The sequence below is a fragment of the Castanea sativa genome, chromosome 2, assembly GCF_040712315.1.
Source record: "Castanea sativa cultivar Marrone di Chiusa Pesio chromosome 2, ASM4071231v1".
In the NCBI taxonomy this organism is placed as follows: domain Eukaryota; kingdom Viridiplantae; phylum Streptophyta; class Magnoliopsida; order Fagales; family Fagaceae; genus Castanea; species Castanea sativa.
Window position 1 is genome coordinate 31,737,349 of NC_134014.1, and position 16,967 is coordinate 31,754,315.

General features: G+C 35.6%; 1 protein-coding gene across 1 annotated transcript; it reads left to right on the forward strand.

Moving 5' to 3' along the window:
* Window positions 1–4,995: 4,995 nt before the first annotated feature.
* Window positions 4,996–11,033, forward strand: LOC142625572 (ribonucleoside-diphosphate reductase large subunit). The gene is made up of 17 exons (XM_075799208.1): window positions 4,996–5,358; window positions 5,648–5,709; window positions 5,829–5,916; window positions 6,753–7,016; window positions 7,099–7,339; window positions 7,467–7,543; window positions 7,657–7,827; window positions 7,920–8,012; window positions 8,110–8,259; window positions 8,358–8,444; window positions 8,588–8,752; window positions 8,840–8,959; window positions 9,369–9,571; window positions 9,656–9,805; window positions 9,893–10,040; window positions 10,421–10,504; window positions 10,591–11,033. Exons 1-17 carry the CDS (start codon window positions 5,131–5,133, stop codon window positions 10,687–10,689), a joined length of 2,430 nt encoding a protein of 809 aa, XP_075655323.1. The 5' UTR covers window positions 4,996–5,130; the 3' UTR covers window positions 10,690–11,033.
* Window positions 11,034–16,967: the final 5,934 nt, after the last annotated feature.

Sequence of the window (16,967 nt, forward strand, 5' to 3'; positions counted from 1 at the left end):
CATTGCTAGCTTCCCAATCTGCCTTTTCCTCTCCTTCCTTCTAAGCAAAAAGCAAAGTTTATATATATACCCAGATTCAATATCAAACAAAAACAAAGAAAACCCACAAAAATTAAACTTATATATCTAACACAGGACCCATCAATAAACAAATAATATCTAACTTAAATATCCAACATAGGACCCATCAACAAACAAATAATATCTAACTTAAATATCTAACATAGGAAGTTCCAAGTGCCAGTATACCAATGGCAACACAACAATCAATAAAAAAAAAATATATTTAACAACTAGTGCAACGACAATGAATTGAACAAAGAAAAACTTTAACAATAAATTAACTTTAACAACTTGTCCTGAGTGAATAGTATAATAGGCCAATAGATTAACTTTAACAAAGAAAAACTTGAATTGAACACATGAATACCTCAATAGTAGAAGCAATTGGTGCAACAACAGTGAGTAGTCTAGGTGGAAGTCTGGCGGTTAGGGTCTACTTCTGAGGGCTGAGTGAGTGATAATATTTTTTTTTTTACTAACAGAAGTTACATAACAATGAGATATAGTTAGGGACTAGGGAATTATATTATTAATGTATTGATCTTTTGTCCTTATTACATATATAATATTAAATAAATAAATATATTAAATTATATAAAGGGTGCGGAGCGGTGCGATTTTCATATTATAAAACTACAAACTGCACTGCATTAGGCAGTATGGTTATGCCATTTTGCAGGCGGTTTTGGTGCGATTTTTGCGGTTTGTGCGGTTTGGTGAACACCCCTAATATTAGGTGTGAATGTGTGATTTAGTGGGTTCTGATAGTTAACTTAATTGGTAAAGTCTCCGATGGTTGTATAAGAGATCTGGAGTTCAATTCCCACTTACACCAAAAGCTGATCGATGTCTTGGTCTGATGATAAAGAACTATCGTCGGGAGCGGACGCTACAGATTGGAACTTTCTAAAAAAAAAGTGTTATTTGGATGTTGATTAAAGTATTTATTCACAAGAGAATGTTAATTTGAAGTTTAAGGGTTTGCAATTTTAAATTTAGAAGACCCATAACTGAAGAGAGGCCCATAGCTGAAGATAGGTGTTTTTGCAATTTCACCAATTTGTTTTTTATTCAACATTTTGATATTATAGAATTCAAGCACAATAAGTTGCTCCAAAATAAGAGCAAAACTTTAGACAACCTCAAGTAGCTAGTTAGCATGGATTGAGTCGACATATCATATTCAATCATAATTCACCCTCTCTAGCAAAGAACATATCACAAAATTACTTGTAGTTTTCGTCATTGTTCCCTGGGCACGTTTGAAATAAAAGTAGAAAAAACTAATTATATTATTTTGGACAAAATTTAGGTACAATATCTTAGGTGCAGTTCCTTAGGTTACCATCTTAAGATTCAGTCATGTGGCTATTTTATTAAAAAATACATTTTTATCTTGTGAGAAAAAATCCACATGGTAAAATCTTAAGAGGAGAACTTAAGAAACAATACCTAAATCTTGCCCTATTATTTTTGGCAAGACAAAGAAAGAGAAATAAAATGACTAATATATTTTATAGTTTTTAGGTCAACTCCATAATAAAGTTTCCAAAAACATGTCAATTTATTTTGAAACAAATGGAATATATTTAATTATATAATCAATAATTTAAATAAATAAAAAAGTGTGATAGATAATATTCATTTAAAAGTTAATAATATAATATAAAATATAACATATTCACTTCAAATTACTAGATAAGTAGGATTTCAAAAATCCAGCTACCTTAAGAGGACGTTTGGATAGCACGTCCATGTCCACGTTCAGGCCCTTTTTCTTTTTTTTTTTTCCAAGCGCATCTGTCACTGTTCATTGGCCATGAACAATGATTTTAGGCCAATGAACAGTACTTTTTGCATATTAAAAAATTATTTTGGTATAGTGTTTTTAGTTTTCAGTTTTCAGCAATAAGTTCTATCCAAACATACCCTAAGTGTCGGTTTGGTAAATATTATATTTGACAACATATTTTACTATTCAGCTTATTTTTGCTACTATTCATAAGTCTCACTGCACTTTTTAGTACTATTCATGAGTTTACAGTATTATTTCAGCTAACTTTTACATTTATTTATAGTACTTTCAGCAAAAAGTTTTAATTTCGGCAAAATAAGCAGATCACAAACAACCCTAAATAATTCTAAAAAATTATATTTTGAAGAAAGATAAAAGACATATGAAAATAAATGGGAGAATTGTTCACCTAACGATAAGTAGTACTTGCTGGATCCAATTTAGAACAAAACAAAACAAAAACCAGAAAAACAAAACAAAAATTGTGTATTGAATAAGGAATATATATATATATATATATATATTTTAGAGAAGTGTGTTGAGCAAGGAACATTTAGTTTAGAGAAGTGTATTGAAGAAGAAACACATTTATATAATATAATTTTTAGAGAAGTGTATTGAGCAAGGACATAGAAAATATAGGTAGCAAGTTTATAACTATATTATTTATTATTATTATTATAGCCTGTGTTTTCAACATTTGTTTACCAATCCCTCTCAAACTTTACGGTACAATTTAAATTCAAACCTTTTTAAATTCAAAATTATTAGTTTGAATAAATCTATCTTCCTAATCCCCATGTCCATGTGAATGTAATTAATAATGTTCCAATCTTGAGGACAGTGTACAGTGTACACTCTTGACTCTACAATTCAGCCCCACCTACATGCAGTTCCGTCCCCAACAAGCTAAGATCAGACTCACTCATCCAACGGTTTACATCAACCCTCTTCACCACAAACCCCGCGCCACAATCATCATCCACCGGCCCACATCCAGCCCCACCAACTCTGCGCGCCATTTTGCATTCCAATAAATAAATCTACTAGTTTTAATGTTGTCACGCTGTGATTGTTGCATTACAAAATTACTATTTTTTTTTAAATAAAATAAAAGGAAAAGTTAACTTACTGATTTAGAAAATATTCTTAGATTTGTTTATGGGAAAATAAAAAATTCATTTATTTTTTAAACTATTTTTTAAATTTTCTGCCAAAGTAGTATTCAAATTTTCTTAAATAATTCATCAATAAATACTTAAAAAGTATCGATTAACTGAATCCAAAAAATAAATTATAATAATGTAGTGATAATTCATTATTTGGTTACATTCTACTCTTTATTACAAGTGTAAAGACTTGACAAATCCAGCACAATGTATTTGTTAGAGAGTGAATTTTACAAGAGATAGCGTTTTAGCAAATTGAATTTGGGCCTTAATTGATAAGGATCATACCAATTAGGAAACACAATTTGAGAATGACACTCCTCAGTCAAGTCTGAGGATGAGTTGTTCTTATATTTACTCAAGTTTTGTCTAAGTACAAAGTGTTCTTTTCTTTTTCCTCCCCCATATTACATGCCCATTTTTTTATGGAAGCCTTTCCCTATGTAGTTATTCCATTCTTCATCCCAACTTTCCACTTGTTGATCTTATAAGTGATCTCATGGATGCTTGTTCCATCTGAAACCTCCTAGAAACTTTGTGAGTTGCTGTAAACTAAAATATCATTGTTCAGGTGTCATTTTCACATAAATGCGGCCAATTGATTAAGTGCAGAGTATTTAATGTGGCGGTAGCAGTATTTTTCTCGTATATTTCTTCTTTTACTGTTGGTTTATTACTTTATTTCCTTAAAACTTGTCCTCAAAAGAATAATTACCTCTTGCACAACAGTCTCTAGATGGTCGGGTTCCAACCTTCCACAATACTTTCACAAGGAAGCTCAGCTCCTCGAAAGATACCACCAGCTCGTTATTATTTTTCCTTCTCCTCGGCTCATTTACCTCGATACTCATTAAGTTTTTTGACCGTCTTTTGACCATCTTTGGACGCATATGTGTTCTCGGGCATGACCTACGACCCAACACTCTTGCTTGACTCATTTACACTCACAACAAGATAACTCAAACGCTCTTGAATCGTGCGATGAATAGAATTTGAGAAATAAAATGCATTATTTTAAAATTAAAAATAAAGAAGGTTTATAGCACACTCTTCAATTCAATATTGTTCATCTAACATTGGATTTTACATTTTTGCATCAATCCTCTTTTAAGAAATGTTATCGTCTAATAATTTTCACAATTTTTATTCACAAAACACAACTTAGTTAGGTAATGAGTTTTACTTAGAGTAATATAATTTTTTATATGAATCTATTATTAATACATTATTTAATATGTATCCGTCAGAAAAAAACCTCACTTCAGTTTTAATAATAAAAAATTAATCAAATGATGGTTTTTTTTAATAGAATTATAATTTATGACGTCTGCTTCAGATGGTTGTGCTATTTATCATCAAATTAAGATATCAATTGGTTTTAAGTGTTGGCAGAGATTGTACACCATATCTTTTATTCAACTATCAAACACTTTACTGGTTGGTTTTTTTGACTTAAAAATAAGTTGGACAAATTTTTTTTTAAAGAATTTAAAAATATGTCTAAGATAAAAAAAAAACCCATATTCAAAATAATTAAAACAAAATAATCAAAGGGTTTAGTTTAATGGACCGGGGCTGCATATGTAATAAATGAATTATTTACTCGAAAATGTTTAAATAGCCTACCTTTTTTTTTTTGGAAAAAATTTAAATAGCCTACTTTGTTGAGAAAAAAACATAATAATAAATAACTTTTCCTTCAAAAAAAAAGAAAAAAAAGAAGAAGAAGAGTGGACCACACACCATCACTCCCATTTACCCGCCACTACACCCCCACCCCCACAAGGCAATTAAACAGACAAAAACAAACACCCCGTTCTGTCACACCTAAAAAAGCAAAGCAATTAAACACTCTCTCTCTCTCTCTCTCAAAACTAGGCGCGAAAATTTGAAAATCCCCAAAAGCCCACGTAATAGAGGGAAATCCTCTCAAAAATCAAAACCCTAATCTTTTCTTTTCAAACCCCGCCTTCTCCTTTATATAAAGCCTCCCATTCTCTCTTTTCTTTTCAGTGCACTACACCTGCTCGACGAAAGTCCTCACAGACACCCAAACATAGATAGAGACAGTCAGAGAGAGAGAGAAGAAAAAGGGAGTAGAAAATGTATGTCGTGAAGCGAGATGGGCGTCAGGAAGCTGTGCATTTCGACAAGATCACTGCGCGGCTGAAGAAGCTGAGCTATGGGCTTAGTATGGAACACTGTGACCCAGTGCTTGTGTCCCAGAAGGTCTGCGCTGGGGTCTATAAAGGTGTCACCACTAGCCAGCTTGATGAATTGGCTGCCGAAACTGCCGCCGCCATGACCGCCAACCATCCTGATTATGCTTCTGTGAGTTTCGCTTCCTATCTATTTGTCGATAATTTAATTTTTTTTAGTCTCTGGGTTTTGTTTGTTTTGTAATAATTTATGATGGGTTGGGTTTGAATTTCACAATTTCCTGTCTATTTCTGATCTGGGTTTTGGTTAATTCCTCATATTGGTAGAAACTGTCACCGTTTTTGTCTTTAATTTCTCTAGTGCTGCAAATTATGTTGATTTGACCAAATTGATGCTTGGAATTTGGATGTGTTTGTTTTGATCTGCTCAGTGATCATTTTTGTAAATTTTTTTGATGCAGTTGGCTGCGAGAATTGTTGTTTCAAACCTGCACAAGAACACGAAAAAGTTGTTTTCTGAGACGTAAGTGTTACTGAAATTCAATAACATAATTTTGTTAATGAAAAATTAGACTGACAGGTCTGGTTGGTGATTTTAGTTAAAGGGTACTTAATGCTTATATGAGTATTTGGGCAATGCAGAATCAAAGACATGTACCACCATTTTAATGAGAGATCTGGACTTAAGGCTCCTCTAATTGCTGACGATGTTTATGAAATAATCATGAAGGTAAATTTTCCTGCTTGTTCTTAGCGAGCAATTGTAATTGACTTTGATTCAACTTCTTTGTTAAATTAGGATTGTAATGTAAGAGTTTTCCATAACTTATAATGTCTTGCATAACAGGATTGCTTTCATTATATGACTTTAGATTGTGTGTCAGATCCGGCAATCCCTAAAGTCGTGGTTATGAACTCTGTTTATTTTAAGCTGTGATACCCCATAGTTGATGGGGGTGTTCCTGTTTGATATATTTTCTTGTTATTTAGCTGTAGATGAGTAATAACTGGGCGTTTGGATGTTGGTTCTAGAAGTATTACAAGTGTATTATACGTATGGATTGTTCTTATATTGATATGGCTAAAATATGGTCACTTTGTCTTGCTTCTCTTACACACTTTTGCTGTGCACAAGACTTAAATAACATTTGAAAAAAAAAAATCAACTCATAGAGCTCTAAACATCTTGCCAGTGTAAAACCCATTTTTATTTTTATTAGTCTATCTGAAATTATGTTGTGTCACCCTTTTATATTTATAAGGGATCATTAACAGTCTAACTAAAGTTGGTCACATGTTTTTTTTTTCCTCATTTTATCCTATAAAAAAATAACGCTTTGAATCACCTCTTTGTTATTTATCTATAATAAATTGATTGCATTTTATGTTGGTTGTGAATCTACTGTAACATTCCTCATTTTTTGGGCTTGGGGCTCAAACAAGAATATACTTCTTTACTACTATTAAAGAAAAAAAAATCATCCTGAAGTTTTTGCAAATATAATGATTGTTGAATATGTTTCCTAATTTTGTGAGTTAATTTCTCTGAAATTCTATTTGTTCCAGAATGCTGCTCGTTTGGACAGTGAGATCATCTATGATAGAGACTTTGACTATGATTACTTTGGTTTCAAAACCCTTGAGAGGTCTTACCTATTGAAGGTCCAAGGGAAGGTTGTAGAAAGGCCTCAGCACATGTTAATGAGGGTTTCTGTTGGAATTCACAAGGATGATATTGATTCAGTTATCAAAACATACCATATGATGTCTCAGCGGTGGTTCACTCATGCTTCTCCCACTCTTTTCAATGCAGGGACACCTAGGCCTCAAGTATGTACCATGTATGTTTAAATTCATGAAGTTTTAATTTGGTTATTCAAACTTTATCCAATGTGAATTGGTGATTTTGCAGTTGAGTAGTTGCTTCCTTGTGTGCATGAAAGATGATAGTATTGAAGGCATATATGAGACTTTAAAAGAGTGTGCTATCATTAGCAAATCTGCTGGAGGAATTGGTGTCTCAGTTCACAATATTCGTGCTACAGGCAGTTATATTCGTGGAACAAATGGGACATCTAATGGCATTGTTCCAATGCTACGGGTATTCAATGATACTGCACGATATGTTGATCAAGGGGGTGGCAAGAGGAAAGGTATGGTTATGATGTTTTGTCATTTATGATGTTTTGTCATTTATGATGTTTTGTCATTTATGATGTTTTGTCATTTATGATGTTTGAAGGGCATCTTGTTCTAAAACAGTTTGCAACCTGCTTATAGGTGCTTTTGCTGTGTACTTGGAGCCATGGCATGCTGACATATTTGATTTCCTAGATTTGAGGAAGAATCATGGAAAGGTATGATTCACTGGTTTCCAATATGTGAAGTGATAGTGATTCTCTATTAGTGGCAAATTTGTGTACAGTCATTGTTCCACTCAAGAGTAAGTGTTTATATATTATCCTTGCAGGAGGAGAATCGTGCACGTGATCTGTTTTATGCTCTTTGGGTTCCTGATCTCTTCATGGAAAGAGTTCAAAGCAATGGAGAATGGTCATTGTTTTGCCCTAATGAGTCTCCAGGTTTGGCAGATTGTTGGGGTGACAAATTTGAGAGATTGTACACCCAGTATGAAAGAGAGGTATATCCAATTTTCTCCTCTTGGCTTTATTTTGGCTGTGTTTTGTGACTTAACATTAATCATTTACTGATCACAGCTATTGTTCTTTACAGGGAAAAGCAAAGAAGGTTGTTCAGGCTCAGAATCTTTGGTTTGAAATCTTGAAATCTCAGATAGAAACTGGAACTCCTTATATGCTTTTCAAGGTCATCCATTTAGGCAAAAATGACTTCTTGTTATGTTCTTTGATTCCATGCATTTGAGAATTATTTACTCAATTCTTTTTCTTGGTGGTTCTTCTAGGATACTTGTAACAGGAAGAGCAATCAGCAGAATCTGGGTACCATCAAATCTTCAAATTTGTGCACAGAGATAATTGAGTATACAAGTCCAACAGAAACTGCTGTATGCAATCTGGCATCAATTGCTCTTCCACGGTTTGTCAGAGAGAAGGTGGGGGGGCTTATCTGGCACACATATTGACCAAGTTTCTCATTTGTTGGTTTTGGATCGTTTATTGATTTGGATTTCATTATTTTGTTTGTTACTAGGGGGTTCCATTGGAGTCACATCCATCTAAGCTTGTTGGTAGCAGAGGCTCTAAGAATCGGTTCTTTGACTTTGACAAGCTTGCAGAGGTTTGAGTTCTTGTTATCACTTAATACCAAGTTCATTGACATATTAGTCTTCATATAATTGTCTCTCTTTCTCTTGCCCCCATGTAGAACATCAATTGTTAAAGAATGACTTGAACTTAATTCTCCTTGTTCCGTTGGTACAGGTTACTGCAATTGTCACTTATAACCTTAACAAAATAATTGATGTTAACTACTACCCAGTTGAAACTGCAAGAAGGTCAAATTTACGACATAGACCTATTGGTATTGGGGTTCAGGGTCTTGCTGATGCCTTTATCTTGCTTGGCATGACATTTGATTCACCTGAGGTAACTCTTCTTTTCAACTTTTGGTACCCTCTTAACCCTAACTTCAATAATTTGGGTTTAATAGTTGATTTTGGTTATGGAATGCAGGCTCAACAGCTTAACAAAGACATATTCGAGACTATATACTACCATGCTCTGAAAGCTTCTTCTGAGTTAGCTGCAAAAGAGGGCCCCTATGAAACATATAATGGGTGTCCTGTGAGCAAGGTATTGACTTATGAAAGTAACTGTGTGTAGGGCATGGGAGAGCTAAATTTAGTAACTTATTGCATGGTAAAAAATTCTATAATCTCTGTTATAAATGGGTCTTTATTGACTGCTGTAAGTTGTAATGCATGTTGTGACACACCTAATGTGACCTAAAATTGTACCACCCCAACCTGAGAACTTATTAATCCCATGTTATAAAAACATTTAGAGAACTACTCCAATGTTATGTACATGATTATAATGATCTCATTCATCGCTGCTCGGTGCATGCTATCTCTTGTTTTAACATTTCATGGGGTAGCAATTTCTTGGCATCTCTTAGTCCAAAGAAAATGATACCTATGTTCCTGCTCAGCACATTCATAGTGCTATCTATAGCTTCTTAGATGGTTATTATATTGTTCAGGGAATTCTTCAGCCAGACATGTGGGGTGTGACACCCTCAGATCGGTGGGATTGGAATGCTCTTAGGGAGATGATATCCAAAAATGGTGCTAGAAATTCACTTCTTATAGCTCCCATGCCGACTGCTTCCACTAGCCAGATTCTTGGAAACAATGAGTGCTTTGAACCATATACTTCCAATATTTACAGTCGTAGAGTTCTAAGGTTGGTGTTGCGATCCTATCCTATACTTCTGCCTTTTTACTAACAAATTTTCAAGGCTGCTTCTAATCTGTCTCTTCCTTTCAGTGGTGAATTTGTTGTGGTGAACAAACACCTTCTTCATGACTTAACTGAGATGGGTCTGTGGTCTCCTGCAATTAAGAACAAGATAATTTATGAGGATGGATCTGTTCTGAAGATACCAGAAATCCCTGAGGAACTGAAACAGATTTACAAGTATGAAATTGCATTTACTTGGTCTTTTCCCCTACTTTGGTTTTGTTGTTATTTTAGACTTGTGCTAAGACTGTTTGCTGCAATCAGAACTGTGTGGGAGATCAAGCAAAAGACATTAGTTGATATGGCTGTTGATCGTGGATGCTACATAGATCAGAGTCAAAGCCTTAATATACATATGGACCAACCTAACTTTGGGAAACTTACTTCCTTGCATTTCTATGCGTGGTCCAAGGTATGAATTTCAGTTCTGCATAAGTATTTTGAATTTTGGCTTATGAGAGTTTTGGAATCAGATGAACAAATCAAGCCTTCATTTTTAGAATTTTCTAGATGTATCATGTTCTCAACTTGTGATTAATGGCTTCATGATGTGGTGCGACATCTTTAGCTATAGGATACCTATGGTTGGTTTTTGAAAAGATTATGCCTTGTTGGATTTGAATCATCTTCAGATTATTGTGCCATTTGGATTTCTGAATTAAATTAATCCTTGAAATATATACTTCTTTGTAATGTCAATTCCATTTCTCTTAATATCAATTAGTGTGGTTAACACACCAGTACTAATCTGTTTTCTTTTCTTTTTCTTGTTCTTGAACCTGTGTACAAAAGGGTCTGAAAACAGGCATGTATTATCTACGCTCACGAGCTGCAGCTGATGCCATCAAGTTCACTGTTGATACTTCCATGCTCAAGGTAATGATGATGGTTGATTACTATAAATTTACCATTTCAGTTATTTTCTTTGGATAATGATATAAAATCTGTCTTTGGTAATGCAGGATAAGCCTAAGGTTGTGGATGATGATGATAGTACCATGATGGCACAGATGGTATGCTCATTAACAAACCGTGAAGAGTGCATGGCTTGTGGAAGTTGAGTCACCCTTAAAGAGTTCATGGAATCACTCTTAAAGATGTGCTTCAGGTTGAGATTATCTTCATGCCCAGATGGCACAAGAAATTTGGCTATCACTTGAGGGCCTTATTAAGGTGAATGTTTTTAAGGTTTTCAAGATGAGTTTCGGAAATCTATTAGCACAGCACCAAATTGTGGAAGATGAATGACTTTGAAGACTTTCAAGTCAATGTATAGAGCTTTTAAACTGATATCAGTTGTTAGATCTGTATTTATTTGTATTTGTATTGAGTTCTTCCTTATACATTACAAAGACTTGGACATGGATTGTCATGGGCATTTATATATGGAAATCAGCTTTGCTCCAATTGATTAGTCTGACTTGTGATTTTACAAATGGAAAATGTTGAAGATATTGTTAATTTCATGACAAACTTGGTAGCTTTGTTCAATTTTTTTAATGACAGAAAAGCGGTAGAAGTATATTAATAAAAAAAAAATACAAAGTAAAAAACCAAAGGGATCTACCATACATAGAAAAAGCCAACATAGTGGCTAGCAGACTCGAAGAAGAAGTTACTAAACATGCAAAACAAACCAAACTACACGAACGTGTTTATTGGTTGGGGAGACGCACAGATAGTTGTTGGTAATCATCTAGTAAGGATGTGGCTCCTAGAAGGATTGCAGTGGGGTGGGACTGTAAGCTCTCAAAGTGATATTTGTTCCTCGCATTCCACAAGGCCCAAGAAAGCATCGCCCAAGTTCTAGTTCCTTCCTATCAAGTCGATCAACTAAGTGATAAACCAGGAGGTAGAAGTTCAAAGCATTAGCACTACATTTTTGCAACTTACCTCTAACTAGAGCCCAAACGTTCCGTGCTAGGGGACACTCCCATAGAATATGGATTTTCGTTTCATCGTGCTGGCCACAGATGGTGCATATCGGATCAACTTGGATTTTACGACAGAGAAGATTGGCTCTAGTTGGAAGGATATTGAAAGTTGAAACAAGTTCGCTACACAAAATTTTGAACCTTTGGTGGAGTATTCAATGCCCAAAGCTTTGTCCACAGCTTGCGATCTTGGCCAGCCAGGGAATGTTCACCACCGGGAGGCTTAGCCATTCGAACTGCAACATAATATGCAGATTTGACAGTGAAGTTTCTGTGCTTAGTCTTCATCCAACACAGCTTGTCTCGGCCTCCTGAGTTGCCCAAATTTATCCCAAGGATTGCATCTCTTGTGGAGGCAGTGAACATGGAATGGAGAAGAGCTCTATCCCGCTGGCGAGTGCTCGAGTTAAAAAAGACCACTCACCTTTAGGGATTGATCTGATTTAGGTCGAAAGATAGGAGCTTGAGGAAGACATTTGTGTCTAGCTACCCCCATAGTATCACCATCACCTATTTGCCATGTAGAGCCTTCCCTTATAAGCTCCCTCGCTTGCAATAAACTCCGCCAAATGTACGAGGGGTTACTTTCCAACTCAGCCTCCATAAATGAACATGTAGGAAAGTAATGAGCCTTATACACTCGTTAGAATAGCGAGTGTGTTCCCTGGATGAGATGCTAGGCTTGCTTTGCGAGCATAGTTAAGTTAAAAGCATTAAGGTCCCGAAAACCCATCCCACCTTTATTCTTAGGTGAGCATAGTTTCCCCTAATTGAGCCAGTGGATTTTTTTCTCATTTCGTGTTTGGCCCCACTAATATTTTGCCAAGACCGAGTTAATGCAATCACACACCGCTTTAGGTATTTTGAAGATGCTCATGGAATAAGTTGGAATTGCCTCGGCTATAATTTTGATAAGAATCTCCCTACTTGCCTTTGAAATGTACTTCTCTTTCCAACCCATTACTCGTTTAGTGATTCGTTCCAGAATTTCCTTAAAAGTACCCACTTTCGACTTGCCACCCTCCATAGGGTGCCCTAAGTACCGTTCACAATCTGTGCACCTAGGATTGTTTGAATATCCTCCTTCATTTCTTGGCTTGTGTTACGAAGAAAGAATAGAGTTGTTTTTTGTCTATTAATGGCTTGCCTGGAGGCTTCTTCATATTGGGCAAGGATGTGAAGGAAGTGCTAACATTCCTAACGTGTAGCTTGGCAGATAAGAGGCTGTCATCCGCAAATAGGAGGTGAGAGATACGAATTCCCTCTTTACAGAAAAGTATTCTTTGCATCTGATTCATCTTTTTTGCCTGTCTCAACATCGAAGATAGGCCCTCAGCACATAAAATAAAGAGATTTGGGGAAAGAGGGTCTCCTTGTCGGATGCCCCGCGATGGCTTAATAAATCCCTTGGGCTCGCCATTGATGATTATTGAGTAAGATGTAAACTGATAACGCCTTAAAATGTATACTTGTTATATATTTATGTATGCGTTATCTCCTTATTAATATGCTTAATTTGTATAAATTAAGCCAAGATTTGCATTAGTCCATATTATTTATATTTACATAATTTCTTGAATAAGATGCCATTTATTATGTGTAATTTTCTACTTTCAGGAAATTATGTGAAAAAGATGAATTTACAGGAATTTGTGAGAGAATTGAGGCCAAACTAGAATTAAGTGGAGCTAAAGGACCATGCTTAAATGTCTAAGGAGGTGCAGCTGGAGTGCTTGGATCGTCTACCATGATTGGAAGCTTCAAATAAGGAAAGAAATCAAAGAGGCGGAATCTGAAAAGGAAAAATCTGATCTGAGCACCGATCAGTATTTTGGGCATATCTCTCTCCTCAAAAATTCAATTGATACAAGACCAAATGGGTTGGAACCGTGACTTAAATATCTACAACTTTCCAGTTTTGAGTTTTTCGCAATTATCAATTTTTGAAGGCCGAAATTAACTCACAAGTTACCGCTGTAAATCTGGACGGAAATTAAAATAGTAAAAGTTTTATTTTCTTTGGACACTTAGACATTAGGGTTTTGAAGGGAGGCTGTGAGAACGAATTTTGGGGAGAGAAAACCTTGTATTCTCCTTTCTCTAATGGCAGCCTAAACTCCTTGCTAATGCTAGGGGTTATGTTTCTTCTATACGGTATGAATATTCAATATGATTCTTTCTAAGATTTTATCAACAACATATTTGATTGTTCAATTAGATTTCTTTTGATGTATTAGTTTTTCCATGCTTTCAATAAGTTTAATCATGTTTTTCTTATTGTTTAGATGAATTTCTAATAGTTTCAAATAGAAATCAAGTTTTAAAGTGAATGAGTTTTTTTCTGAAAACTTTTCTAACCGCATTATTAATCGAGATTATCATGCGTTCTTGAATTGTCTCAGTTCAACCGAATCATAAGTTTTTAATTGTATAAGAACAATCAATTATGAAATATATATTTTCTTAGATCACAAAGAATCTCATATCGATATAGGGAAACACCTCGATGCCTTGATATTTACATTATTGATTTAAATCAGTTTTTATTATTATTATTCTTGTTAACAGTTTTTATTATATTGTTTTTGAATTTACCTTGCTCCTTGTGGTTCAACCTTGGTACTTTGAGAATTATATTGCTACGATCTCCTGCACTTGGGAGTGAGCAAGCACAAACCGGGTAGTTTCCATGGCTAGGTTAACCCATTGCTTGGATAAGCCCAACTTCAACATAATTTGTAGCAGAAATTCCCATTCTACTCCGTCATAGGCTTTACTAATGTTCAGTTTTTCCGCCATATGGCCAATTTTCCCTTTCCTCCTATTCTGCATTCTATAGAGCATCTTAAAGGCCATCTTAGTGTTGCTAGTGATAAGTCTTTTAGGCACAAATGCACTTTGAGAGTTTGAGATGACTGGAGGGAGAATAGTTTTCAAACAGTTAGCTAGAACCATTGATACAATTCGTGAAACCACATTGCTCAAGCTAATCGGTCAGTACTCCATGACATACTGCGGGTTGTTCTTCTTGGGGATTAACACAATATGAGTATAGTTCATCTTATGGAGATACTTACCAAAATGTAAAACTGATAGAATAGCAGAGGTAACGTCAGACTTGAATATGTACCAATACATGCTATTCGGTCTTGGTGCGTTCGAGGGGTGCATTTGAAAAAGCGCCACTCTTACTTCTTCCTCTATGTATGAATGGGTTAGAGTTTGGTTCATGCCATCCGTGACCACCCGTTCAATTGAGTTAAGGATCCCATCCATGTTAATCGGATTTGAGGATGTGAACAATCCCTTGTAGTAGTCCTCTGCTATTGTAGCTATTCGTCTTTCATCTATGTGCCAAACCCCTTGGTTATCATGCAACCCTTCTATTTGGTTCTTACTTCTCCTTTGACTAGCCCTTTGATGAAAGAATTTTGTATTCTTGTCCCCCGCTAGAAGCCAAATGGGCCGAGATCTTTGCCTTTAGAACACTTCCTCATAGGCATGGCAATTGCTACCCGACCCGTGGGTACCTGGCCCGGCCCGACCGAACCCATTAAAGAATAGGGTCGGGTTTGGGTTTTATTTTTTTTTTATTTTTTTATTATAAAAAAATCCAAAGTGGATCTGAGTCGGGTTCGGGTTTTGGTGAAAACCCTGCCCGAATCCAGACCCGACCCGAGCCGGTTACAAGTTAATACAATTACAAAAAAACCCTCATATATATATATAGACATACACATACACACACACTCTAAAAATAATCCCCTCTCATTTCACAACACACACTCAGTCACTCCCAACCACCCCACTCTCACTCTCTCAATCTCACTGCCGGCCGAAGCTGTCACTGCTGGTCAAGCTCTGTCACCACCCTCCCTCAAGCACTCCTTTAAGCGATCAAGCACCACACAATCGGCAACTCACCCTAGCCACCACAGCCAAAACCAAGCCCTTAAAACAAGATCCAAGAAAATCCTCACCGATAAGCCCAGCCACAATCAAGCGATCAAGCACCTTGCCCATTACAAATCCGCCGTGAACCACCCCTCACCCGTTACAGATCCACAATTCATGTGGTTTGGGTTTTTTTTCTTTTCGTGTTTTTGTGAGCAAAATTTGGTTTTGTTTTTGTTTTTTTGGTTTTTTTTTGTGGGCCAAATTTGTTTTTTTGGTGTTTTGTTATTGGGATTTTATGATTTGCTAATTTCATTTTTGGGTTTGCAAATTTTTTGGGATTTGTTGGATTTTTGGTACAAATTGGTTTGTTAGATCTTGGCATCCGTTTGGATGGCAATAAAATTGCCAAGAAAATTACATGTATATTTTTTGATTTGTGATTTTGGGCTGGGCGGGGCCCCGACGAGGCAGGTTTGGGAGCAACTAAAAAACCCCGTTTATTAAATGGGTCGGGTTCGGGTAACGGGTATAGGCCCGCGGGTCGGATCTGGGCATAAAGAAACCCGACCCGTTGCCATTCCTACTTCCTCATGATGCAATAACTCATTAATATCCTTCTTGACCTCATATATCCTCCTTAGATTTCCCCGTAGTCTCTCTTTGTTATTTCAACTAGCTTCTGTTGTTTTTCTTTAAGTTGGGTGTGAGTATTTCCGAAGGTGGTTCGATTATATCCTGCTCAGATTTCCCCTATAGTCTCTCTTTGTTATTTCAGCTAGCTTTTGCTATTTATCTCCAAGTTGGGTGCGAGTATTTTCGAAAGCGGTTCAATTCCATTGAATTAGACACAACCGACACCTTTTAATTTTTTCGATCAAGCAGTACATAGGACTCCCTTCGACCTGCCCTTGAGACCAAGGATCTCAAATTTTTGGTTGTATTTTGTTGTGTTTAAAGGTTGATATATTGGTTTGTAATTTTTTTTGTAATAAAATTAGTGATATCTTTAAAATTGCTTTACAAATTTAATGAATTCATGAAATAGGAATCTGTAAATTCCTGAAGTCATTATAGCACAAAATAGTTTTGGTAGTGTGGCACTATGAAGACCTGAAAAAACATGGTCCTACTGGCATAAGCATTTGGACAGGTGATATCTGGACTGGTGATTATAAAGGCTTTGTTTATTAATAGTTTTTAACGGGCTATAAATGGGCCAAGCTTGATTAAGTTGAAATCTGAACTTTTGGACTGGTTCTTGTTACTCGAACAAATTCCCCTTTCCCTCTGTCAAAAAAAGTTTAGCTTTGATTGTTATAAAAAAGTAGGTAATCCGTTTTTTTCCTTTGTTTTTACAGTAACCCACTAACTCTAGTAGCAAAAAATTTCACAATTGTTGAGATAGTATGATATTATTGGTTGTTAAAATTTCATAACTGTGAGAAATGTTATGAAAACTGTTGTCTATAACATTAATCTTGTTTTCAATGAATTTTATTGTAGTTTGA

What these genes read in the sequence shown, in the direction of transcription:
- LOC142625572 (XM_075799208.1), top strand. Translation starts at nt 5,131, where the DNA reads ATGTATGTCGTGAAGCGAGATGGGCGTCAGGAAGCTGTGCATTTCGAC. An exon ending in CAGGGACACCTAGGCCTCAA is followed by an intron (nt 7,017 to 7,098) that starts GTATGTACCATG and finishes GTGATTTTGCAG; the next exon opens with TTGAGTAGTTGCTTCCTTGT. An exon ending in TACAGTCGTAGAGTTCTAAG is followed by an intron (nt 9,572 to 9,655) that starts GTTGGTGTTGCG and finishes TCTTCCTTTCAG; the next exon opens with TGGTGAATTTGTTGTGGTGA.